The sequence below is a fragment of the Mus caroli genome, unplaced genomic scaffold (genome assembly GCF_978045245.1).
Source record: "Mus caroli unplaced genomic scaffold, Mus_caroli_1 scaffold_6, whole genome shotgun sequence".
NCBI classification, from domain to species: domain Eukaryota; kingdom Metazoa; phylum Chordata; class Mammalia; order Rodentia; family Muridae; genus Mus; species Mus caroli.
Window position 1 is genome coordinate 139,617,407 of NW_028227261.1, and position 27,770 is coordinate 139,645,176.

At 38.1% G+C, this 27,770-nt stretch overlaps 2 protein-coding genes across 2 annotated transcripts in view; one reads left to right on the forward strand and one right to left on the reverse strand.

The window, feature by feature from the left end:
* Necab1 (N-terminal EF-hand calcium binding protein 1) overlaps positions 1-3,896 on the forward strand; it is a 204,386-nt gene extending 200,490 nt beyond the window's left edge. The window contains exon 13 of the mRNA XM_021160280.2: positions 599-3,896. Coding sequence (XP_021015939.1) covers positions 599-627 — 29 coding nt within the window. The 3' untranslated portion in view covers positions 628-3,896. The remainder of the gene's footprint in view (positions 1-598) is intronic.
* CUNH8orf88 (chromosome unknown C8orf88 homolog) lies at positions 3,533-27,458 on the reverse strand. Its single transcript, XM_021160282.2, is given in 7 exon segments — positions 3,533-3,939; positions 11,249-11,281; positions 11,284-11,394; positions 15,574-15,649; positions 19,344-19,417; positions 21,368-21,466; positions 27,358-27,458. Coding segments are annotated over 6 exon segments (393 nt in total). The 5' UTR covers positions 21,447-21,466; positions 27,358-27,458; the 3' UTR covers positions 3,533-3,919.
* Positions 27,459-27,770: the final 312 nt, after the last annotated feature.

A 27,770-nucleotide genomic window follows, 5' to 3' on the forward strand; every position in this document is an offset into this window, starting at 1 on the left:
CATCAACTGTCAGACACCACACAGACAACAGGCGTGTAAAGCACTCAGCTAAGGAACCAGAATATCCTTGCCATAGAGGGAAGAAGGTACCCAGGAAAGAAGGTCCCAGTACAAGCAATCAGCAACTTTAAAAACAAAGCTTACTCCTTACATCTGCTCTTTACCAAGACATGCCTGTAGTGGGGCTTCTTTGCCATTGGTATGGTTGGGTATTTATATTCGTTGGGGAACACATTTCTAGTGTTTAAATATAAACATATTAAGAATACATCCATTTGCTTAGACTGAAACAGGTATAGAAATACATTATGTTGTTTCCTAACAACTGCTAAGATTAGGAAGATTGCAACATCAAAGTGTTTATAATCTTGTTACAAAGATGAATATATTACATATATTCATGTATTATAAAGTCTTAGACAACAAAGTACAAAAACCCACAGTATAATTACACAGGAATAACTCGTTATCTCAAAGCACCTAAAATTTAAAATGAGAAAAACAATTCTGCAGACTGAAGATAAAGGGATAAATGGTCTCTACAGTTTGGACTTTTTCCGCCCTAAAACCATATATCTTTTTTTTTTTCTCCTTTCAGCTTCATGGTGGATCCTGAACAACAATTAGATGTCCCTACACAATGTCTTTATTGTTCCAAGTGTAAGTGTTCTTATCTGAAAGGTAAACTGGAAAGTTCTCTGTGGTTGTCAATCAGCTGCATACTTTTGTTCATTGTGTTGTTAGCACACTCTTTTAAAGTGTATTCTGCAAAGTTGTTGCTCTTGATATTTGATGGCAATTGATCTGCTACATTGTAATCAATCATTATAACAAAATCCAAATATATGAAAACGGTGTATAAATAAAGTAATAAAATGTGATAATTGTGGTAAAAATGCTAGGTGAGAACTTCTAAAACATAGGCCAGGGTTTGTAAACTGGCATATGCTCTCTAGCAGTGGTTCTCAACCTTCTGATTGCTGCGACCCTTTAATACTTTCTTCATATTGTGACAACCCCAACCATAAAATTATTTCATTGCTACTTCATAACTGTGATTTTGCTACTGTTATGAATCATAATGTAAATATCTGATATGCAGAATATCTGATATGCTACCCTCAAAGAAGTCGCAACCCACACATTGATACCCACTGCTCTTAAGGATTACATCTGTGCTGTGTGACTTTTTTCAGTGACACATTTTTCTGTGAGAGAAACATTCTTTTTCCATATGGTCCTCCAACTATTCGCTTTATAATTCCTTTAAAATTAACATAAATGCATAAAACAGCCTAGGCTATAGCCTGTAGAAGCTCTATCTATGTCTCATGTTGTAAACTGGTATTTTACAAGTGAACAATCTATAGTAACTTCGGGCATTTACTAATGTAAAACCTTTATTTGTAAGTATTATAATTCTCATATATAAGCTAGACATTATTGAGCAAAGAGGAGAGCTTTACTTCAGGGAAATTAAAGTTTATGTCAGAAGGCTTTGGTATGCGACCCATATAAATAGCTATTCTTATAAAAAATGAGCACTTGAATTTAAATGAAGATTTTTAAATTCAGTACTCTAAATAGAGTAGAACTTCAACTTAAATGAATAAAGAAATTAAAACAAGCACAAAAGTTTACAACTGAATACACCTATTTTGTAAACTTTCCAAAGGCAACTAAGAAAAACTACCCCCTTATCTACTCTTCCCTAGAGGCTCTGCTCATAGACTCTGCTACAAAACACACGCACAACTACCATCATGTGATGCTCTCATACAAATGCTTATAAATCTCTGAGTCTTAAGGGAAAATATACGTAAAATATTATGGTTTTTAACAGTTGGAATGAATACCTAGGGAAATAGAGAGCTTGAATGAAAATTTCATTTCGTAACTATGAGATGAGAATACCATCTCTAAGTACTTTGTGGAATAGTTTTGTATATTCAATCCTCATAAATCGATGTAAAACTTCATAGCTGTTAGACACTAGCAATTTTTACACGCACACATGCACTGCATTCAGATCGCAAGGGGGCAAGCAGTATGAAGCAGCGCTTGCCTCAGCTCTTCTGTCACAGGTGTGCAGGACAAGACATCACTGGAGTTATCTGATGGCTGCTGAGACTTCCTGTCCATCGTGGGAAAGGGAAGGGGACAGCAGAGCTCTCCTACAGCAGAGGGGACATACTGTGGTCTCTGTGATAAGCTTTGAAGCGCAGGAGACTGTAATTACACATGCTTACGGAAAATCCTGGGATAAATGCTTTCACAATAAAGATTGCAACCAATTGCAATGCTGTCTTAACTGGTTCATTTCATATCTAACCCAAAAATTCTATCAAGTGTTTGTACACTAGGTAGTTTGTCAAAGTAGGAGTTAGTCCACTGAGAAGTAGAGTCGTCTAACTGAAAAGGGGGCTCTGCCCAGAAACAGAGTTTGCAGAAAGGCCCTCTGGTTACAAATTTGAATGAGGTCTGTAAATATATTAAAGTAGAATCAAAAGGACCTGAGGAAAAACAGCAAATAATTAACTTGTAAAACTCTGCTAATTCTGATCTCAGATATTATGCAAATATGTATGGTTTAAGTGTGTGTGTGTGAGATTACGTATGAAAATTCATACAATACTGGATCCTATGACTAAAAGGAAAATAGTAGGGGCAACACACACAATTACACAACAATAGCGCTATAGAATGTCTCATTTTCAAACAAACAATAAATTTATGCTTAATGAAGGGGTATTTTTCCCTATTAAAATACAACCCTTTCTCTGAGAATCCAAGTAATGAACAAGAGTCTACTGAAAGGCCAAGCTGGGACATCTACTCTGGACTGAATGTTAGAATCTGGACAAGCATCCCCAAAGCAGCAAGCAAGAGGCACTGGTTTTAGAACTTCACATTCAGGAAGAGACGACATTTCTGATGAACTGTGGCCTTGAATGACCTTCTCGTGATCCCAGGACACAAATGAATAGAAGCAGTGAGCTTATATTTACTTACCTTTCTGTCTGCAGGATTTCTGACACATTATATGCAATTTATTGCATTAAACCCCTAATAATTAAAAACTTAAACCTCTAAATTCTTTATGAGGAATGATGGAATCGAAACTTAATTTGCCTCAATTATTTGCAGCCTGAATTTTTCCTCTTTTGGAGTCAATTTCAATTTTATTTCCCCACCGTGTGACTTGAGATCATATAATCTGATGAAGAACATCAAGCAGCAGCTACTTTCCACCTTTTCATGAGTACCTTTCAATTACGTACCTTTGCAAATTGTTCACTGCTAGTAGGTGTGACCGACCCTAAGGCCATATTGTTATTAAGAACCCAGTGAATCAATCATGTTTCTGAAAGTTTCCCCTATCCCTGCCATTGACAACTATGCTTTGAATACCAGAATCATTCTGGGCTCTGCAGACATCATAATGTCCTGATCAGATGCTGATGTACAATCAGTGGGGAAAAGACCAAGTGACTGACATTAAGGGCAACAAAAATTCTGTACCATATATACATCATAGCAAATACTTTATATTTGAGAATCTTTACAGCTTACATTTCCATTCCATTATTACAAGTGGTGACAAACAAGAATTGCAAGTAGCATGCAAATTATAATACAGTCTTCCCACTTCGCCAACAACATCCCCACTTTCGAGTGTTACTTCCCAATTTTTGCAGGAACTGCCTGCAAAGCTGAAACTGATTAGAAAAATTCTTTATACTTTAAAATATCTCTTTCTCCTTTTATGAGAAGCCAAATAGCTAACCATCAAAAGTAAAAATAAATTGAATCGTCACAGTCCATTAGTTATTGTACTAGGTCCACTTCATTTGCAGGTGTCCAAAATATAAAATGAATAATTCTTTATCTTCAAATTCATCTGTTCTTAAAATGCTACTTAAAACTTTGGTTGTTTTCCTGTAATATAGAAGAAAGACAATTTATCAATTAGACTACCGTTTTCACAACTTAGCTTATTCAACCAAATGCTGTGAATCTACTTCTATCTAAATGCATGTTACTATAGAAACTATTAAAGTGACTGGAATATAAAATACATTTGTGTTTCAGTAAACCTGTGTAGTCCATTCTTAAAAATAGTAAACTGTATTCCAAGTCTGGTGTTCTATTCCTGTTGTGCCTAGTTTTATAAATGTTGTTAGTGTATAAAGCAAAAGTAAGCAATTCTAATGTATGTTTACTCAAAATAAGTTTGTCAAGCTTTTATTAGCAAAATAAAGTGTCAATGAATTATTTAAGCCTGAAATAAAAAGTGACCGTGCTTTATGTATAATGGAAATTTGTATTTATTCTTATAGACAAGAAATTATATGTTCCCTTAGATCTTCAAACAAGTGAGAGAATTCAAGTATCTAATGCCCTCTTTCTTTGCCAAATATTTTTTTAAGTATTTTTAAACAATTGTACTTCCTAATTTAATTTCCAAAACCATGGCTTAGTGGATGAAGGTGCTTGTCACCAATCCTGATGACCTAAGTGTGATTCCCAAGATCTATATGATGGGAAAAGTGGTGACCCCTGCAATGCTGTGTCTGACAAACGCAGTGTCCCCCATGCACCTACACACACACACACACACACACAATGTTTAACTGGCTTGAGGCACCTAAGAAGTTTCAATTATGAAATATTCATAGAAATAATGAATATAAATATTTTTATTGATAACTAAAGAAATATATTTACTTATAGTGGGGATGTGTATGTGTGTGCCAACTAAAGCACACATACACATGCATACAGACCAAACGGGCATGCCAGGTGTTCTGCTCTATGACTTCCTCCTTACTCTCTTGAGATAAGGTGGGTCACTGAACTTGGAACTGGTTGACAGTCAGCAAACCTCAAGGACCCTCTATTTCCTTATGCATCCACACCTAGCTTTTGATATGTGTTTTAGAGATTCAAACAGGTCCCTCGTGATTGCAACTGCTCCTGCCCAGCCCCATGCATGACAGTAGAAATGCTATGGAATTTCAAGAGTTAAAATTCCAAAATTGGGTCCTGTCAGCAAAATCTTGCTGGCATGTGCAATAGTGTCTGCATTTAGTGGCTGATTATGGGATGGATCCCCGGGTGGGGCAGTCTCTGGATGGTCCTTCCTTCTGTCTCAGCTCCAAACTGTTTCTCTGTATCTCCTTCCATGGGTATTTTGTTCCCCATTCTAAGGAGGAACAAAGTATCCACACTTTAGTCTTCCTTCTTCTTATGTAGCAGAAGATGGCCTAGTTGGCCATCAATGGAAGAAGAGGCTCTTGGTCTTGTGAAGATTATATGCCCCAGTACAGGGGAATGCCAGGGCCAGGAAGCAGGAGTGGGTGGGTTGGAGAGTAGGGCGGGGGGAGGGTACAGGAGACTTTCAGGATAGCATTTGAAATGTAAATGAAGAAAATATCTAATAAAAAAAACTGTTTAAAAAAAATTCCAAAATTGGGAAAAGATAATATTCTATAGGCCAGAGTGGAACTTTTCTCAGCACACGGATGTTCCAAGTTTCATCTTAAAGTTATCATTGCTTTTACCTAAAGAAAATAGTGATTTTAAAAACAATCAATCAAAAAAATGCAAAGGTTGGGTTGTGATCTGCTTCCCGACCTGAGCCGTATCAGTGATGATAATCTCTTCTACCCTATAGCCTGCGTGCCTCCCAAGAGGTCCATAGTAACCAAGAACAAAGGTGAGAATCTCACACAAATACCCACATCAGCAGGGACACCCACAGAAACCAGCTGACAAGGAACCACTCACCCTGTCAAACTCCACCTTCCTTCCAGTCCACTTCTCCACCCACAGCAGACCATCTGGTCCAATACCTCCTTCCCACATTCTACAGCCAATCTGCCTCTCAGGAGGTCCACAGTAAGCAGAGACACAGGAGGCCCACCCTAACCAGAGACAGCACTCCCTTCCTTCAAAGAGACCTGCTCTACCTGCTTCCAGTCAGAGACACCCAGGCCAATTAACACCAGGGATAATGAGACTGCCAGAGGCAAGTGCAAGATCATAAGAGTTAGGACCCTAGGGTTTCTATCTCCAGCATTGCCTCACTTTGGGTTTTCTTTATTGTATCTACTTCCCTTTTTAGGTCTTGGATGGTTTTATTCAATTCCATCACCTGTTTGGTTGTATTTCCCTGCAATTCTGTGTTTCCTCTTTAGTGTCTTCTACATGTTTAGCAGTGTTCTCCTGTATCTCCCATGCTCATGGATTGGGAGGATCAATATAGTAAAAATGGCTATCTTGCCAAAAGCAATCTACAGATTCAATGCAATCCCCATCAAAATTCCAACTCAATTCTTCAACGAATTAGAAAGGGCAATCGGCAGATTCATCTGGAATAACAAAAAACCTAGGATAGCAAAAACTCTTCTCAAGGATAAAAGAACCTCTGGTGGAATCACCATGCCTGACCTAAAGCTCTACTACAGAGCAATTGTGATAAAAACTGCATGGTACTGGTATAGTGAAAGACAAGTAGACCAATGGAACAGAATTGAAGACCCAGAGATGAACCCACACACCTATGGTCACATGATCTTTGACAAGGGAGCTAAAACCATCCAGTGGAAAAAAAGACAGCATTTTCAACAAATGGTGCTGGCACAACTGGCAGTTATCATGTAGAAGAATGCGAATTGATCTATTCCTATCTCCTTGTACTAAGGTCAAATCTAAGTGGATTAAGGAACTCCAAATAAAACCAGAGACACTGAAACTTATAGAGGAGAAAGTAGGGAAAAGCCTCGAAGATATGGGTGCAGGGGAAAAATTCCTGAATAGAAGAGCAATGGCTTGTGCTGTAAGATCGAGAATCGATAAACGGGACCTCATAAAGTTGCAAAGCTTCTGCAAGGCAAAAGACACCGTCAATAAGACAAAAAGACCACCAACAGATTGGGAAAGGATCTTTACCTATCCTAAATCAGATAGGGGACTAATATCCAATATATAAAGAACTCAAGAAGGTGGACTCCAGAAAATCAAATAACCCCATTAAAAAATGGGGCTCAGAGCTGAACAAAGAATTCTCACCTGAGGAATACCGAATGGCAGAGAAGCACGTGAAAAAATGTTCAACATCCTTAATCATCAGGGAAATGCAAATCAAAACAACCCTGAGATTCCACCTCACACCAGTCAGAATGGCTAAGATCAAAACTTCAGGTGACAGCAGATGCTGGCGAGGATGTGGAGAAAGAGGAACACTTCTCCATTGTTGGTGGGATTGCAAACTTGTACAACCACTCTGGAAATCAGTCTGGCGGTTCCTCAGAAAATTGGACATAGTACTACCGGAGGATCCAGCAATACCTCTCCTGGGCATATATCCAGAAGATGTGCCAACTGGTAAGAAGGACACATGCTCCACTATGTTCATAGCAGCCTTATTTATAATAGCCAGAAGCTGGAAAGAACCCAGATGCCCCTCAACAAAGGAATGGATACAGAAAATGTGGTACATTTACACAATGGAGTACTACTCAGCTATTAAAAAAATGAATTTATGAAATTCCTAGGCAAATGGATGGACCTGGAGGGCATCATCCTGAGTGAGGTAACCCAATCACAAAGGAACTCGCACAATATGTACTCACTGATAAGTGGATATTAGCCCAGAAACTTAGGATACACAAGATATAAGATACAATTTGCTAAACGCATGGAACTCAAGAAGAATGAGGACCAAAGTGTGGACACTTTGCCCCTTCCTAGAAATGGGAACAAAACACCCATGGAGGGAGTTACAGAGACAAAATTTGGAGCTGTGACGAAAGGATGGACCATCTAGTGATTGCCATATTCAGGGATCCATCCCATAATCAGCTTCCAAACGCTGACACCATTGCATACACTAACAAGATTTTGCTGTAAGGACCCAGATATAGCTGTCTCTTGTGAGACTATGCCAGGGGCCTAGCAAACACAGAAGTGGATGCTCACAGTCAGCTATTGGATGGGTCACACAGCCCCCAATGGAGGAGCTAGAGAAAGTACCCAAGGAGCTAAAGGGAACTGCAACCCTATAGATGGAACAACAATATGAACTAACCAGTACCCCGGAGCTCTTGTCTCTAGCTGCATATGTATCAAAAGATGGCCTAGTCAGCCATCACTGGAAAGAGAGGCCCATTGGACTTGCTAACTTTATATGCCCCAGTACAGGGGAACGCCAGGGCCAAAAAGGGGGAGTGGTTGGGTAGGGGATCGGGGGGTGGGGTGGGTATGGGGGACTTTTGAGATAGCATTGGAAATGTAAAGTAGGAAAATACCTAATAAAAAAAAAAAGAGTTAGAACCCAATGTAACTTGGCACCATCAGAACCACCAGCAAGCCCTGGATACCCCAACACACCTGAAAAGCTAGATTCTTACCTAAAATCCCATCTCATGAAGATGATATTTATGACCTCCTTAAGGAGGTCATAAATAAATGCCCTTAAAGAAATAGAGGCGAACACAGGTAAACTGGTAGAAGCCTTTAGAGAGGAAACACATAAGTTCCTTAAAGAAATATAGGAAAATACAAGCAAATGGGTGAAAGAATTGAACAAAACCTTCCAGGATCAAAAGGAAAATAGAAACAATAAAGAAATCACAAAGAAAAGCAACCCTGGAGATGAAAACCTCAGAAAGAGAACAGGAGTGACAGAAGCAAACATCACCAACAGAATACAAGAGATAGAAGAGAGAATCTCAGGCAAAGAAGAAACCACAGAAGATACTGACATAACAGTCAAAAAAATACAAGATACAAAAATGATCCTAAGCCAAAACATCCAGGAAATTCAAGACACAATGAAAAGACCAAGCCTAAGAATAATAGGAATAGAAGAGAGTGAAGATTCCCAATTCAAAGGACCAGAAAACATCTTCAACAAAATCACAGAAGAAAAATTCCCTAACATAAAGATAGAGATGGCCATAAACATACAAGAAGCCCACAGAACACCAAATAGATTGGAAAAGAAAATCTTCCTGTCACATAATAATGAAAACACTAAATACAAGTAACAACGAGAGATTATTAAAAGCTGTAAGGGAAAACAGTCAAGTTACATATAAAAACAGACCTATCAGAATTACACCAGACTTCTTAACAGAGACTTTAAAAACCAGAAGATCTTGGACAAATATCATGCAGGCCATGATAATAAGAGAATACAAATGCCAGTCCAGGCTACTATTCCAACAAAACTCTCAATCATCATAGATAGAGAAACTAAAGTATGCTGAATCTAATAGAAGAGAAAGTGAGAAAGAGCCTTGAACACATCGTTGGCACAGGAAAATTTTCCTTAACAGATCACTAATGGCTCAGGCTCTAGGATCAACAATTGATAAATGGGACCTCATAAAACCGAAAAGTTCTATAAGGCTAAGAACACTGTCAATAGGACAAAATGGCAACCAACAAACTGGGAAAAGATCTTTACCAACTGTACATCTAATACAGGGCTAATATCCAATATAGACAAAGAACTCAAAATGTTAGACTCAAGAAAACCAAATAACCCAATTTAAAAATGGGTGCAACCTGTACAGAGCTTAAAAAAAAAAGGATTCTCAAATGAAGAATCTCAAATGTCTGAGATGCACCTAAAAAAAAAAAAAAAAAAAAAAAAATTCAACATCCTTAGTCATCAGGGATATGCAAATCAAACTGACCCTGAGATTCCACCTTACACCAGTCACAATGGCTATGATAAAAAACTCAGGCATCAGCAGATGCTGGTTAAGATATGGAGAAAGAAGAATGCTCCTCCACGGCTGGTGGGACTGTAAGCTGTTACAAATACTTTGGAAATCAATCCAGTGGCTCCTCAGAAAACTGGAAACAGTTCTGCCTGAAGACCCAGTTCTACCACTACTGGGCATATACCTAAGAGATGCTCCAATATATAACAAGGACGTGTGCTCCGTTATGCTCATAGCAGCCTTATTTATACTAGGGAGAAGCTGGAAACCACCCTGATGTCCCTCAGAGGAAGAATGGGTGCAGAAAATGTGGTACATTTACACAATGGAGTACTACTCAGTTATTAAAAACAACTTCACAAATTCTGCAGGCAAATGGATGGAACTAGAAAATATCATCCTTAGTGAGGTAACCCAAGGAGGAGGAGAAATGGGGTCAGGGACTGTGGGAGGGGGAACCAGGAAGCAGGGACAATGACTGAAAAAAATAAAGGGAATGATGCAGACTGAAAAAAGAAATGCCAAGGCTAGTAGAGACCAAAACAAACAGCCATAAGTCACTGAATGCAGAGTGACTGCTAGGTACATTATTTGTGTTTTAATATGTTATTTGGTTTAATCCTAGCCACACAGAAATCATCATCCTTATCCTCAGTTGCTAAATTACTGTTCAAGGTAAGTCACTGTCCAAGCTGGAAATAGCAATATACAGAGTAGAGCAACAACTTAAACTCACAGATGATAGGAGAACCCATGTCCTTTCCATCCAGCAAAATGTATTACATATATTACTAGGTATATATATTATTATTATTATATATACTTTGATACACTTGGTGGTTTGGCATGGAAATATCAATGGCTAGGTAGCAAAATAAAAGATAACATGAATATCCTGTATAAAAGACAAATTGTGGGGGCTGGTGAGATGGCTCAGTGGTTAAGAGCACTAACTGCTCCTCCAAAGGTCCTGAGTTCAAATCCCAGCAACCACATGGTAGCTCACAACCACCCATAATGAGATCTAATGCCCTCTTCTGATGTGTCTGAAGACAGCTACAGTGTACTTATGTACAGCTACACTGTACTTATGTATAATAATAAATAAAATCTTTAAAAAAAAAGACAAATTGAGCAGAATCAAAGGCCAAACTCATATTTGTACAAGATGTCAGGGCACTCTCCTTTCCTTAAATATTGCTAGGATTACTATATATGCACACACACAAAAAAATAAAACAATTCCCACTTTATATTATGTTATAAAATAAATTCCAGGTAGATTATGGAAGTTAATTAAAAATTAAGATAGAACTTTTAGATTGCAGGATGTATTTTCATAATCTTTCAGTAGAAGAGTTTTACTTTCAGGAAATCAAAATTATTCTGTCTTATTTCTTGAGCACATTTAGATTTTTGTGCTTTTTGTACCACCACTACCTTATAATACAGAAAATTAGAATTTCTTTTAATAATAAAATGTTAAATGTAAAAGCATAGAAGACAAATACCTGAATAGAATTTTGCAATAAGGAAGTGAGGAAACTCACTGGTTTTTGAAGTACAATGGGGTGATCAGGCAGAAAGTCTGGTTTTTTTCTGCAGATGGAAACACTTGAAAGCTTCAACAAGAAATCTCTGCTATATTTAATTCTCTCTGTAGGTATTAAAATTTAAACATAATTATAAAAAATACTATTCCAGATAACTTTTTTACTCCATTTTTGGATGTTGCTAAATTGTCCACTATTTTATTAAAAATCATGGAATATTTGCTGAAAAGATAGAGGAGAAAAAGATCATCAAATCTTCATTTCATGTGGAAAGAATAAAGGAAAAATTAGGTAATATAGGGGTTTACTCAAGTATAGAGAGGTGACTTAATATTATAAAGTATAATAGCATGACCAATAGATACTTCTAATAGCTACTAGTAGATTCAGATCATTCCAAAATGTAACTACTGTGAGCCAATCTAATCACAATCAATACTGCCAAACTAACTCAAAATGTACTATGCTAAGTCAGAGGTTCTCAACCTGTGGGCCACAGCTCCTTTGGTGGTCACATGACTCTTTATGCAGTTGCATGTAAGATGTTTACAATAAGATTCATAACAGTAGCCAAATTACAGTTATAGAATAGCAAGGAAATAGTTTTATGGTCAGGTGTTACCACAACATATTGAACTATATCAAAGGGTCTCTCTCGGCATTAGGACGGTTGAGAACCACTGTGCGAGGTGATGGTCAGGAGATCCAAGACAGGGTCCCGTCTTTGCAGCAACTAACTATTCAAATATCTGCTAATTTCTCATCCAAAACTATCACCAATACTGACAGTATGCTGACACTGACAGCAATGTTTTCAATATTCTAAAGAAACCCAAAGAATTGATGAACTCCTTGCCAGTGCAGGGGAAACCCTAACACGCTCTAATGAAAGGAACTAAATGAATTTACCAGCAGATATGATCAGCAAATGTTAAAAGGAGGTCATTCAAGTACAAGAGAAATGATCCTAGCTGCAAACTTTCCTCTTCAAAGTGGAAGATCAAAGGAAATGATAACAGCCAGCAAAGTACAGCAGATTCCTGCTGTTTCCTCTACATGGCAATAAATAAAATATGTGTCACTGCTCAAGTACTAATGTGCTCTTGTGTGTTTCTACAGTACAGCTATACACGACGACCTGCACCTATGTCTAGGAAATGTATCTTCACCACAGCCTTGAAGTGGTTCAGTAGTAAGAACAAGTAAAAAGGTTGGATATCATAATCCCTAGATTATAACTAGAAAAGAAAAAGTAACTAGGAATCCATTCGAGAAATAAAAATGAAATAACACAAAACCATCTAAAAGTAAACAAAAAATAAAATGAAATTTTAAAAATCATCTATTATCAACAAAAACAAGTAATAAAATAATAGGCCTAAATTCAACTATAACTACACTCACTTTAAATGTGAATAGTCTAAAAAACAAGTAAACTTCTCTAATGAAGGGTCACCTGGAAAATATTTGAGAATCATGGAGTCATACAACCTCTTACAATATTCAATTCTGCATCATAGCACAAAAGCACCAGAGGTAATACATAAACGAAGAGTGCAGCTCTGTTTCAACCTATTTTGCTTTTAAAACAAGCATTTGACCCATAGGTCATGTTCTGACTCCTTTGCCATGCATTGCATAAGTGGATTCAAGTTGACACTAGAAAAAAAAACACTGTACTGCCTGCAAAGGACATATTAAACAAAAATATTTGCATAGAAGGTGCATGTGTATGTATGTATGTATATATTATATATATATCCTATACCATATGATATATATCCTATATCATACCAAGATTAGGAATAAGGAAGCTGACAAGGCTACCTTTTCAGACAAAGAGATGATTATTAATATGTTTTGCATAATACAAATTTTAAAAGACATGAAACAATGTTAACAGAAATAAATTTGAAAAATTAGACAACCTTGTCAAGTATTATAAAACCCTCCTTTCAAAACTGAGAAAATTAAACACAAAAAAATAGCAGTGGACAGCATTTTAAATATTTCATCTAACTAATTATATAAAGATCACACCTACAAAACACTAGTTCATTTTTAATATACTTGGTATAATATACAGATAGCAACTATATACAGGCCAAAACAAGTCTTAATAAATTAAATACTTAAAATAATACAGACTATGTTCTTTAATAACAAAATTAAATTATACCTCTACAATATTACCTACAAAATCTCAAATATCTAACAACTCAAATAATACATTACATTATATATTTATAAGATGAAATAAAAAGGCAATTAAAATTAATTAAACAATTCAAATATAGCATTTAAAATATGTAGAGTGGGACTGGGAAGATGGCTCAAAGGTTAAGAGCCTTGTTACTCTTTCAGAGGACTTGAGTTCAATTCCAGAACCCACTTAGTGACACACAATTAATTGTTTGTAATTCCAGTTCCTGGGAATCTGACATCTACCTCTTGTTTCCACAGGCATCAGGCACACCTTTGGTTCACATAATACATATACTCAGAAAAAAAAATCACATACATTTAAAATGCATAAATCTTTCTCAGCTGTGCAGAATGTGGCTGAAGCACAGCTTCAATGAGAACAATTTCTTCATATTACATCAAAGGCTTGTCTGGTTTGTTTCTTCAGACTTGTCTTTTCTAGTTGTTCATGTGAACTGCGAATAGCTCAAATTTGTTTCTACCTTATTAAAGTGTGCGTTTTGAGAGCTCATCTTCAACTGAAATTTTCTCTCTAGCCAGACTATATCAATCAAGTGTGAAAGTGAAATAAAGCTATTTTCAAAGAGACAAACTCGAAAAAATCAACTATTTAAGACCCTTCTTCTTAAATCTTCTGCAGAAAGTACTGAGCAAAGAGGGGGGAATGAAAAGGCAACAATGTGACCATCAAGGGAAAGCTTGAGTGACATCATGGAAAACAGCCAAGTGTGGAAACGTCCAAGCGTTCCATTCATTGGAATGAGAAGTAGACCATGAGCAGAAGCAGCTTTCTCTCAGCTCTGTAATTCCATTTAAAGTGTAGTCTGTCTGATAGACATTCTGACTGAAACAAACACATAGTGTTTGTCTGTCTGTCTGTCTGTCTGTCTGTCTTTTTTAGTTTTTGAGACAGGTTCTCTGTGTAGTCCTAGTTATCCTAGAACTCACTCTGTAGACTAGGCTGACCTAGAACTCAGAGAGATATGCCTGCCTCTGCCTCCGCAGTGCTGGGATTAAAGGCATGGACCATCACTGCCCAGCTACAAACACATGGTATTTTAAGGTGGTAATACATTCTCCTAAATGATCTATAGATTAAATGCCACCACTACCAAGATTTTAACAGGCTCTATTACACAATTGTAAAACTGATCCAAAAAAGAATGAAGACTCTCAACGAAGCCCAGACAGCCTAAACTATCTTGAAAAACAATGTTGTTGGAGAGTTTATAATTCCAGATATGAAAACTTACTACAAAGCTGCAGTACTCAAGAGTATGGTACCATCATGGGGTAAAAATATAGGACAAAGGGTTAGAACTGACAGCTCATAGATCAACATTGACACCCAAGGCATCTAATTCCTAATAAAGGTTCCAAGGCCACTCAATGAGAAAAAGGTGTTTTTAATACTGGAGAGCTACATGAAAAGAATGAAGCTAGACGCTAATCTCATACTATATCAATAAATTAACTAAAAATGGATCAAACCCCAAAAGTTATAAAAGTATCAAAGTCTAAAGAAAACGGACAATACTCATAAAAGACACCACTCGTTTTTTACATATAATCCTAAAATATAATGAAACAGAATCACACAAGTCAGGCATCATCAAATTAAATGCTAAGCACTGAAAGTAGAAAGTGAGAAAACATGTTCCAGCACAGGGGAAAGAGCAGAAAATCTGGTATCCAGTACCTGACAGAGGTTAGCATTCAAAATGAAGGGAAAGGAAGGGTTGGGGGAGAACACACACACACATACACACATACACACACACATACACACACACATACACACACATCACACATACACACTCACACACACACACACACACACATTAAATCAATAGAGACCACCACAACAAAATTTGATAAAATGTGTAAATAACTGTCCATCTCATTGGAACCACTGTTATTCCAGTGTCTCCTTTAGAGCACAAAAACCAACATAATTGTTAATACCAAGAAATAAAACATAATAGAATTCTTATGTGGGCAAATAGCAAAGAGAGTTAACCTTACTCGAATACTGGGGATCTCTGTGACTAAAGTTGGGAATTCTGGCAAAAGCGTACCTTTTTTAACTGGAGACTGGTGTTGCTGTTGCTCATTAAGACCTTGAGAAAAGGCTTGCATTCCATTCGTCTTACACTGTTGAGTAAGAAAACGAAGTTTTAAACTGAGTTTGAAATGTTTAGGTAATATATATATATTATTTTTACTACCCAGGGGTATTTATCTAAGGCCTAAAATATCAAGGCATACTTGAAGCTAATAAGCCATAATGATAAGCTTGTGTTTTAAATTGAACAGAAAGCTGGTATCCTGATGCACACTGACAGCCCCAGCACTTAGGTGGCAGAGGTTCAAGCGTTGTGAGTTCAGGGTCAGTCTGGGCTACAGAGGGAAACAAGAGTTTCAAGTCAATCTCAGCTCACATCTCCCTATGAGCAGCCACACAGGGGAGCCCCAGTGTTTCCTTAAGCAATATAGTTAATGCCATTGTCCTTGATTAGAAAGCATAAGTAGACGGTATGACCCTACTTCTCTTTATTATTATTATTATTATTATTACTACTATTAGATGTTTTCTTCATTTACATTTCAAATGTTATCCCGAAAGTCCCCTATACCCTCTCCCCGCCCTGCTCTCCTACCCACCCACTCCTACTTCTTGGCCCTGGCATTCTCCTGTACTGGGGAATATAAAGTTTGCAAGACCTAGGGGCCTCTCTTTCCAATGATGGCCGACTAGGCCATCTTCTGCTACATATGCAGCTAGAGACATGAGCTCTGGGGTACTGGTTAGTTCATATTGTTGATCCACCTATAGGGTTGCAGACCCCTTCAGCTCTTTGGGTACTTTCTCTAGCTATTCCATTGGGGGGCCCTTCTGAAACCACACATTTGGTTGTAGGACACAAACATCAAGCTGGAACTAAACTAAAAATGTCCTTGCCACTGGCTAGCTTTTTATAGTGCCAAAAGATAGACTATAGACTATGGTGGAAGTAATCATCAATGGTCTTACCCACTGATAAACCCTGTATGCTAGATCGTAGCGACCTATCAGTCAAGATGGGACCAGTAGTGAAATTGAAGCATGCACATTACACAGTTAACTAGGCACATTTTCATAAGATTTCAGGCCCACTTCACAGAAGAGTTCAGACCTGCTATTATAAGCCTGATCAAAAGCCCATGGCCTGTGAAATAATGTGCTCTATGGGGAAAATTTACTACTGTTGCTTTGGACATACATGGACATATCTAACTACTTTCTAAATATGTATGCGTTCATCACTAATAGCGCTGCTCTCATCCTTGGTCATGCCTAATTACAAACACTGCATGCTGTGTAATATGACATGCCAGTATAGATGTGATCATCAGTGAAACGGTGGCGAGATTGGTGTGCAGTTAACTAAGCGCATTCGGACGGGATGGGGAGTACTTAACTCAGATTCACACCTGGACAAAATGAATGTTGACTACCTGGCCCTAACTGGAACACCAGTGTTTTCCCCATACCTCAAGACTTGGGGAATATCCTCAAAGAGGGGGTGAAAAAGATAAGAGACTGTTATGAAATGCTTTCTTCCGGATATGGCATGGCCATTGTACACACAAACCCCGAAGAAGCTATGGTTATCTGTACAAGACCTGCACAAGACTGAGCCCTTCAACATTCTAGAATGGCTGGTTGAGGGGGTTCCAGGCAAGATGGGGACTACTGACAGTCAATGGCAGCTGAAAGAGAGGAAGTTATTTTTCTTTGGATGTGCAGCCACTGGTCAGGGGTCCATGACCCAGTAACAATCCCCATGCCCCACACACAGGCAAGCAACACTAACTAAACTCCAGGGACTGTAACACACACACACACACACACTGTCCACAAATAAATGTAAAAGTATATTTCTATCTAAAATTTGAGTAAATGATCATTAACTGTGAAACAGCTACTTCAAAGCAAGGTCTAACATCAAACTCAAAGATAAAATTATACTTTGTCATGCTTATTCTTATTAAAATAACAATTCTCTAAAATGTTTCATACATGTAAATAGTATACTTAAAGTTTTTCAAAGTGATTATATGTTATATTAACTGTCATAATCATACAAAGGTAAGCACGATTGCCATGTTTATAGTCAAAATAAAGACCAGATGAGTTTGGTAATGAAGGCAAAATGCCAGATCATATATATGTAAAGGATGTTTGGAAACTTGGTACTCCTATGTGTAGCTATGAAGGCTATGTACCTAAAGAGGACCCTTCATCACACTGATGTTGACTTTTAACAGAGACAAAATATAAAACACCTATACTTCTATCATATTTTCCTATCATATTCCTATTATATTTTTGCTTTTTTTTTCTAATTCTTACAAAGATGCTAAGTCTGTTGACCATGACCTGATGAAAACATTCCCTTAAGGAGCAGAGGGTACCCATGACCAAGGAGCACTGCGGTTTGAATTGAAAATACAAAGAAAAACATGACATCATTGAAATTCAAAAATTCCCAAATATGATACACCTCTGTCACAGACCATGTCCTTGAAAATATTTCTGAGTATGTAAGAACAATAATCAAAACCCAAAATACATTTAAAAGGCACATAAGTTGATAAGAAGGCATCATAAGTTAAAATGGGAACTAATGGGAACTGGCAGCTCTCTCTCTCTCTCTCTCTCTCTCTCTCTCTCTCTCTCTCTCTCTCTCTCACACACACACACACACACACACACACACACACACACACATGTAAAAAATTACATTGGTCAAACGCAACGCACAAAAAGATACCCCAGTTCTCATGCACAGAGAATAACAATCAAAATCAGCAAAGGTACCCTTTATAAACACTCAGCAAGTAAAAAACTTTATGTCTGATAACAAAATAAGGAGCTTGCTAAGGTAACAGAGCTCCATTTAGTCCACAGACAGCTCACTTCAGCTGATAATAAGATGAAGGGAGAACACTGTTTAACACAGTAGTTCTCTTCCTGTATATTGTTGCTACTGTTTGTGGTTGTAATTGCAAAGAGCTTTTCACAGTCGAAAGAGAGGAAATGCAATGGAGAATCTTTATAACGTTCCTTATAAAACTGAAACATCTGTCCAGCAAAAGAAAATGCGCCAAAAAGCTATGTTCATGGAAGCTAAAGTATTTTTCTCCATCAGCTCCCACAGAACTGCTCTATTTGTTAAAGAGTTGCCTAGCATTCTAATTATGTTAATATTTGTTCACCCACAGCCTGTTTCTGGAAGTATCTGCATGAGAACAGCTACTATGTTAGTAGGAACTAAGACACCAGGGACCCGCCATAGGCTAGAAAGAAACTTGCACTAAGGATCACACTTCACGTATTTCATTTTTATACATAAACATTAATATGAAAAAACTTAAAAAGCAGTTAAAATAATTCTATGATAGGAAAAATTTAAAACATATTCATGAAATGGAAGTAACAACCAGAATAGTTAGCTCTGAGGGTAGAGAGAAAATGAGATTAATTTTAGAAAGATACACAAGGTTTTGTGAATTGTCAGGCTTTTGTTTTTTCAATTTTTTAAACAAATATAGGAAAATATTTATATTTTAAAATGCTGAGTAAGAATGCCGGTGGCATGCAATCCTTAATAGATGTATGGAAAACATAGAATGCACTGAACACACGATCTTGCACACAGCCACCTAGCATGTCATTTTACAGTCTATAATGTGTGTGTATACATTACACACTCTCTCTCTCCCTCCCTCTCTCTCTCTCTCACCGTGTACTGGGCCACTGCGCTGCTCCCTGGCCCAACCTGCTATCATATCTAAGACTTACTCTGCCCACTCCACTTTGTAAGCATTGAGTGCTGCATGGATATTCATTCTGAAAGTTGAAAGGGAACACTGGTCCTGTTAGGAAAGGGAAATTGTTTTAAAATTCACACATACAATAAATTACATACTACAGTCTAAAAAGCATCTGTGTTTGTGACGTCTTTGACAGTTACAAAATTTTATGATGGCTTATTTTTTGACAAGTATTTATTCGATGTTCCCATATCCAGCTTATTAAGAGATAGGAAATTAAGCATGACAAGAGTTTGTGATCTAAAACCCAAGCTTACAAGTAATGATTATTGGATAATTTCATCCACAGTAAACTATACTCTTACTGTGAGCTTTTGAGAGATCACTGAGGTGCCATATTTGATTGTGGATACCAGGAAGTCTTCACAAAGCAAGTAAGTATTTAATCTGCATTGGAGGAAAAAGAAAATTCTTCTAGGGGCCTGAGCTGTGCAATGTATAGAGATGTGTCAAGAAAGCCCCAAATTGATTGATTTATATATGTTTAGCTTTGTATCTACCAAGTCTCAAACTCATTGTCATTTAATCTTAAATGTATTATACTTCTGTTAGAGATCAGGGGCACCCTGTGGTCCTTCCCATTCACCTACATCACAGCTTTGGAGGGAAGGGGTCAGTGAGAATCTGCAAAATGGAGATGGAGAAACTGCAGACAGTTGTTCGTCACAGAAAGGAACAGCTGCCCATGGCTTCCCATCATTCACTCTATGATAAACTGAAAATCTGACTCTCAACAGCTTCCAGTACACAGAGGGCACAGCATCCGCACATGAGATCCATTAAGTTCCTTGTCAGTGCTAAGGCACAAACAATGATCTAGCAGGAAGCATGGTTTAGTGCAGATGAGTTTCCTTATAGGGCCCAAGGTTGGAAGCAGGCTGGTTGCATGTCTACATTTACTGCTTCATTTTCATAGAAATAAAAGGAGCATGCTTTTTTCCTTTATTAGCCAGTCCATTAATCCAGTGGAGCAGATTAGACTGAAGATATTTTAAGGTTGTTTTTATGTGTACCACTGAATTTAGACCACAGAAGTCACTCTAGCAGTAAAGCATTTATTTCAAAGCTATGTCCAAAGCACAGTTTTGTGAACAGAAAGAAAACTGTTTAAGATTGGGAAGGGGTTGAGCAGGGAAGGAACTCACATGTGTCAGGCAAGCATTCTGAGTTATATCTCGAGCCAGTTTGTATTTTTAATTTTTTATTAAATTTATCTACTTATTCAGTGTGTGTGTGTGTGTGTGTGTGTGTATGTGTGTGTGTACATGTGAGTGTATATACACGTACACATACATGTATAGGTCAGAGCACAACTTGCAGGAGTCACCTCTCTCTTTCCACCATGTTGGTCCCAGAGGTCCCATCATGGTTATAAGTTGCCCAATTAGACTTGAATTCTCTCAATGGCCCAAATAAACCTTGACTATGTAAGTTCTTGCCTTAACTTTTCAGAGAGTTGGATTATAGGCCTGAGCTATGAGGCCAGGCTTGCTTTTACATTGCTATTATTTAGACCACTGGAACTGGATACTTGCTCAAGCACACCTCTAACTCCTGCTGGCATTCCAGGTACAACACAGTAACTCCAGGCATTGTTTGCTGCTAAGACAGTTGTTCTATGTGTTTTACAAGACTAATTCTGCTATTCACAACAACAATCACAAGGTAAAAATAATTTATGTGGAAGGGTGTCTCTCTGACCAGAGACCAGTTAACTATACAATGAGACATTTTTAAAAAAAAAACAATAACAACATGAAAAAAAAAAAAAGCTAGCTATTTTCAGTAAGGAGTTATTCTCCAACCTGGCTGGTCGGTTAGACATAGGACTGGTAGATACTAACAACCTCTTTAGCTTTACACAGCATTTGTAAACTCTTCCAACCGAAGAGATCATTAGTTTTTATTACCTTTTAAAATCCACCTCAAATAATTACTTTATAAATGACTAATTAGCTTTTAATAAATTGAATTAAATACTCCACTACTCACCTGGAGGAGAAGAGAGATGACGAACAGGTCTTGCTGGTTGAAGCGGTTTGCCAATCAATTTTTTTGTTTCCATTGTCATAAAGACCTTGAGGTTCCATACTTTAATAGGGAAAAACACATTTTTATGTTTTAGACAAAATAATTAAGAGTGTTTATACCCTTTATATATATGCAAACAACCACAATACTCGTTTGAAAATATTTAAGTGGAAACAGGCATAAAACCCATTTAAAATATTCAACAACCAGATTTCTATATTGGTCTCACCACAGTTATACAATCCAGCTTTAAGATATTTTCTCAACCCTTTAGAATTGTTTCCTGCCTGTTTGCTGCCTCTTCTGGCCACTTTGATCCCTCTTCTGTTCTTCAATGATAAACTTAAGGCTGGTTATATTTAGCTTTAGTCTTCTTAGCTAAACTCTTTGATGTTCATGTCTATAGCAACCACAGACACATGATAATGTAATGTATACCTTTAGCCTTTATGTCCTAAACTCTAGACCTACTTTTTTCATTGTCTCCTGCTATTGCAATTTCTACAGTATTACTGGGACATCAATTAAACATCTCCAAAATGAAATTAAGAGCTGTGGTATCAAAAATCTTCTTCCTGGAACTTCATTACTGACTCCCTTAAATACTTTACTAAACACACCTTCAGTGTGATGGCCTAAGTCACTCTGACTCCTGTCCATTTTTCTGTCAAAAGATATCTCACACATTTTCACCAATTCTCCCACTACTCCTTGACCATCTTTTAAGCAGATGTAAATGCTCCCCACATGTGACCTTGGGACACCAAGGATAGGTCCACATTATGGCCTTTAGAGGACACTGGAGAGTACTATAAACTATATTTCTTCCATTCTAGACAAAAGTGAAAAACAGGTTTTTCTTAATGAAGAAACATTTATTCACCTGATATCCCCTACAAAATACAAAACATGCATAAAACAAGCCATTCCTTGAGCAAGTAAATAAATACTGCCATCTTTTGAATTGTGGTCACTTTATATACACTTAAGCTTTAAAAACAGGCCTGAAGGCCTGTAATCACTACTACTTTGATGAGGCAGGAGGATTGCAAGGCCAGCCTAAGCAACTTAGCAAGATCCTGCCTGAAAAATAAAACATTTAAAAACAGAATATATCTCAAGGGTAATATTCTTGCCTCCAGTATGCAAGGGTCTAGGTTAGTTCCCTAGAACCTACCAAAACAAAACAAAAATATTGCCCACCAGTTCAAAATCTTCTGCACTAAGAACAGAAAGTGTTTATATGCATAGCATGCATAAAAAACCACTTATATACATATTATTATTACAAACAACTCTGTAATTGAGGAATCACTCATAGAACTCAGGCATAGTGGTATGCCCTATAATCCACCACTCAGAAAGCTAAGGCAGGAAGATTGCAAGTTAAAGGCCACATTGGGCCATCTAGTTAAATTCAAAGCCATCGGCGGTACCTGGCACATGACTCAAAATAAATCATTTGTACATAAGCATACCTGTATTCATACCATACCTCTAACACCTAGCAATAGACAGTAGATAATAACCATCTTGACTTTCTAGGTTTGATGTAAATACAAATATAACTTACATAAATCACTTAGAATACAGTTATTACATAATACAGTAAAAGGTAATTTGTCATTCTCATTTTATAATTAAGGTGTAGAGAAATAATGTAATAACCCAAAGTCAACAAATTGTGGCTTTACCCATGCAGAGTCAATACTCTAGGACAGTGATTCTCATGGGTCGCACCCCTTGTAGTGGTAGAATGACTCTTTCACAGGGGTCCCATATCAGATATCCTGCATATCAGATATTTATAATTCTTAACAGTAGCAAAATTACAGTTATAAAGCAGTAATGAAATAATTTATGATTGGGAGTCACCACAACTGGAGGAACTGTATTAAAGGGTCTCAGCTTTAGGAAGGTTCAGAACCACTGCTATAGAGAAACTGTTGCCTCAACCTTCTAACCATCCCACAACTTCTTGATAAGAAGGCTTTTCCTATTTTCCCAAAACAGTTCTGTTACCTCTTCCAATCTAGTACTTACACATTGCAACTACTTTCAGAATTTCATACACATGTTCAATGATACAACTCTCTATTCCCCTCCAACAGCCCCTCCACTCCCAGTCCCTCACCAACTATTAAATTCCAGTTCTCTCTTTCATGAATGCATCTAATGTGAGCCAGGCCTCCTTGATCATGGATATTCGGGAGGTTGTTGAATGGCAGTTATTCTGTTTTACCATGAACAGAAATCCAACTATGTCTCTAGACTCTTTCTCTCCCTGCTCCTCTTAGCCCACGTGGTTATTCATCTTTCAGGACCAAAATCAAGGTGCCGCTATTTCCTTAAAAGGGTTTCTTTGACTCTTAACACATAGCTTAAAGCAGTGTTTTAGAACTAGGTCTCAATTGTCTTTTCATCCTGTTACCCACGACATAGTTTTACTATGTAAGCCAAGAAAGTCTAAGACTTTCTCATTATAACTAAATCTACATGGTACAAGGCTTCCTAAATTCTAGTATGCATCAAAATAAGACAAAAGTAGGACCTTGGTAAGCTTTATACTGGTCATCTAAAAAAATGATGTCCTTAAGCAAAATGTAAGGCCTATTAACATTTCCTTAAGTATAAGCTATGATTACTAACTACTATTTTGTTCCAAGATGTTTTCTTTTATTTAAAAGTCTCTGGAGCTCCATAATTCTAACATTACAATAATAAATGTAATCCCTCTAAGTCAGTCATGCTAACTCACCTCGGAGTTAATTTTTCCTGAAATGTGGAGATAAGCCAACCAGCACACCTCTAGTATTTATCTTTCTTTCTTATGTTTCTGCTAACTAGAACTGTTTTAACGTAACAATTAGCCTTCTAAACCAGTGGCTCTCAGCCTTCCTAATATCGTGACCCTTTAATAGATGTTATGGTGACTCTCAACTATAAAATTATATTTGTCACTACTTCATAACTTTAATTTTGCTACTGTTTTCAATCATAATGTCAATATTTTGGGAGACATGTTTGCCAAAGATATTGCAACCCGCTTTGAGAACTGCTATAAACAAATCAACACTGTATTTGTTCATAAATACAACACTGATTTAACAGGAAACAAAAAACAACTATATATTGACTATTTTCTATGTAGAATATTTAAAATAATGATCAAAACCCTCCGTTGTGAATTATTAATGATACGTGTTTCTTCACTTAATGGTTATACTAACAATTCTGATGTGATCACACAGTCACTTTCCGCCCCGTTTCCCATATGAACTAGTGAATCTGAGTACAAAAGCATAGAAGACCTTGGCACACAGGTCCTTGTTTTCCATTGCTCAGCTGAAACTGAACTGCAGACTGTGAAGTCTCTTCCAGCTGCTGAGCAAGGCAAATCCATACTATTCAAACTGGGGGATTTCAAGAGTTAGGGAGTTACAGATTTTGCAAAAACAATAAACATAAAACAAAGCCCCTTTAGTGACACCTACCTTTCAGTTGGCAGTACAAAAGAGAACACCTAGGTGTCTCCATATTAACTCATAGCAGTCAAGAAATTAGAAAATATAGTCCACACATACTTTTTAATATCTTTTTTTTTTTTTTTTTTTTTTTTTTTGCAAAGTGCTTGCACAGAAACACTGGCATTACAGGGAGTGAGTTAGAAATCACAATGCAGAGAGTACTTATTTTAATAATTAAAGGGTTAAATATTTACAAGATAATCATCACGTCAAATTGAGCGACAGGATGATGACCAAGAGAAGACTCCATTTAGTTAGAGCTCCATTTAGTTAAAAATAATAGAGGCTTAGCTGAACTACTAAGTCTATATATAAAACAACTTCAGATTTTAATGCCGGTTTCATTTGAGAGCTTAAAAGTTTTCTTGATGCTGCCAGTGCTACCACCAGGGATTCACCATCAACTTGTGTAAAGGATGGTAGCTGCACTGGTAAGGATACATAACACAGAAGTTGTTTCTTTGTTCAGACATTTGACTCCACTGTTACATGCAAGTATTTTATGTATTGATGAAAAGTTAACTAGGAGACATATATGTTAAAGCCTTGCTGAATAAATTGTGTGTGCTAATATTTTCCATTTCCTCAATTTATATTTTTTCTTAGATTATTAGATTGTGACAAGTTTTCTTCATACTAACCATAATGTGGAGTTTAAGAGACCTAGGGGTGGGTGTGTGGCTCAGGTGGCATGCAACTTGCCTTTTAAAATGCAAATAAAGTTTGTGACCTAGATTTTTTTAAGGTTATTTGGCATAATATCTCAAAATATTCGTTCAAAATATATTCAAGTGGTTGCTAAAGTTCCTTTCAAGCTTCAATAACGCATTATCTTGAAGGATAAGCTGCTTATGAGTGCAATCGGTAGACTATTACTAGGGCTATTCGTCAGGAAACTTGTAGCTGCTATTCCACATGTGATGAGCCTAACTATAGCCCACGTTCCCTTTTCTGTTTTGCAGAGGTTGTTCTCATTAATTCTGAAATTACGAACTAACTAGAATTTTCTAAAATATAGTAGAATCAGCACATAAACTGATCAGTTTGTAGGCAGTCAGTATTGAGCATAGATACTTTAAATTAAAACGCCATTTTTAGCTGTTACCATATCCTATAGACCTTACAAAGTTAACACTGAGCTATACATTAACTGTTCAAAGTCATTAGTCCCACCTTACAGATGAGAACCACGCGATCCAGAAACCCAACTCTATGTAGCTACTCACTCAAGAAGTGAGGATTTGACTACAAAATTCGCCCATCCCTGAAGTTGTTTCTTTGTTCAGACATTTGACTCCACTGTTACATGCAAGTATTTTATGTATTGATGAAAAGTTAACTAGGAGACATATTTGTTAAAGCCTTGCTGAATAAATTGTGTGTGCTAATATTTTCCATTTCCTCAATTTATATTTTTTTCTTAGATTATTAGATTGTGACAAGTTTTTTTCATACTAACCATAATGTGGAGTTTAAGAGACCTAGGGGTGGGTGTGTGGCTCAGGTGGCATACTACTTGCCTGTCATGAAGCCCTGGGTTTGATCCCCAGCATAAGACCTGGTATGATGGTTCACACCTATAATCACAGCATTGAGATCAGGAATTCAAACTCTTCCTCAGCCTCAGAGTGAATTAAGAGGCCAGTCAGGGCTAGATACGCTGAGTACAAAAATTAACATTTCCCTTTTAATTTCTTGGCTTCTTGGGGCTAAGGATGTAACTCCATATGGTTAAGCGCTTCCCCAGGCTGTGTGAAGTCTTGGATTCTACTCCCAGCGCTACCAAAATAAATACATAAATTCTAGTACATTTTTAAAAGGATCACTTTTATTTACCTTCAGTGTATTTCCCAAATGAAAACTCGTTAAGATTTCAATTTTCTACTTCGAAATTCTACACTTCAAAGTATTCCTTAAAAACGAACGCGGCTAACAAACAAACAAACAAAACCCCTGTCCTGATAAAATAGCCTAAAAGTAACACACTATAGACGAACGGGCTATAGAATCCACCATTAGGTAGTGAAACGCATTGGGTAGTGAAAACTACTATATATAGATTCTCATAATCCAATTGGCCTATTAGGTTTAAAAAACTAACAGCTACAGGTAGCATCACAGTTTCCATATCTTCTCTAAAAAACCTGGAGAGGACTAAAAGCGGGGGCGGGGGGTTGTTTGTTTTGTTGTTTGTGTTTTGAGCATCTCTCAGAAAAGGCCACAACGAAAGGCATCGCTGAGACGAGCGGTCCAGGCAACAGGTGTGCATGGCGGGCGCCCTTCGGGACAGTCTCAGTGGCGGGCACCTGCGGGCGAGCCGGAGGCGGCCGAGGTTGCCCTGCCTCCGGCCCTCCTGCCCGCGACCCCGCGGTGCCCGCAGCCCACCCGGCGCCGGGTCAGTGCGGGCGGCCTCCCCTTACCTACCGCCTCAAGACCCAGGAGGGTTTCCGGCGCGGCGTCGCGGCGCTCAGCCCAGACACGGCGGCCGAGCGCCCGGCTGCCGTCGGGGGAACGGCTCCCGCCGCGCGTCGCCTCGCGGCCTGGGTCGCCGCGGTAGCCGGCTGGGGGCGGGGCGCGGGCGCGGGCCTGGGCGGGCGGGGCTCCGGGGGCAGGACCGTTAAACCGGCGGCGCGCGAGCGTCGGGGCCAGGGGCCAGGGGCGGCGAGCGAGGCGCGCGCACGGTGGGCGGCGACCTCCGGGGGGGCGGGGCGCACGGGCGAGCTCGCCCTCGACGGGGCGCCCGCTTGAACGGCCTCGGGCTCCGAGCTCCGAGCTCCGAGGTCCTTCCTCGCGGGACCGCTAGGCAGCGGGTCAGCGCGGCGTGGTGGAGCGGACCG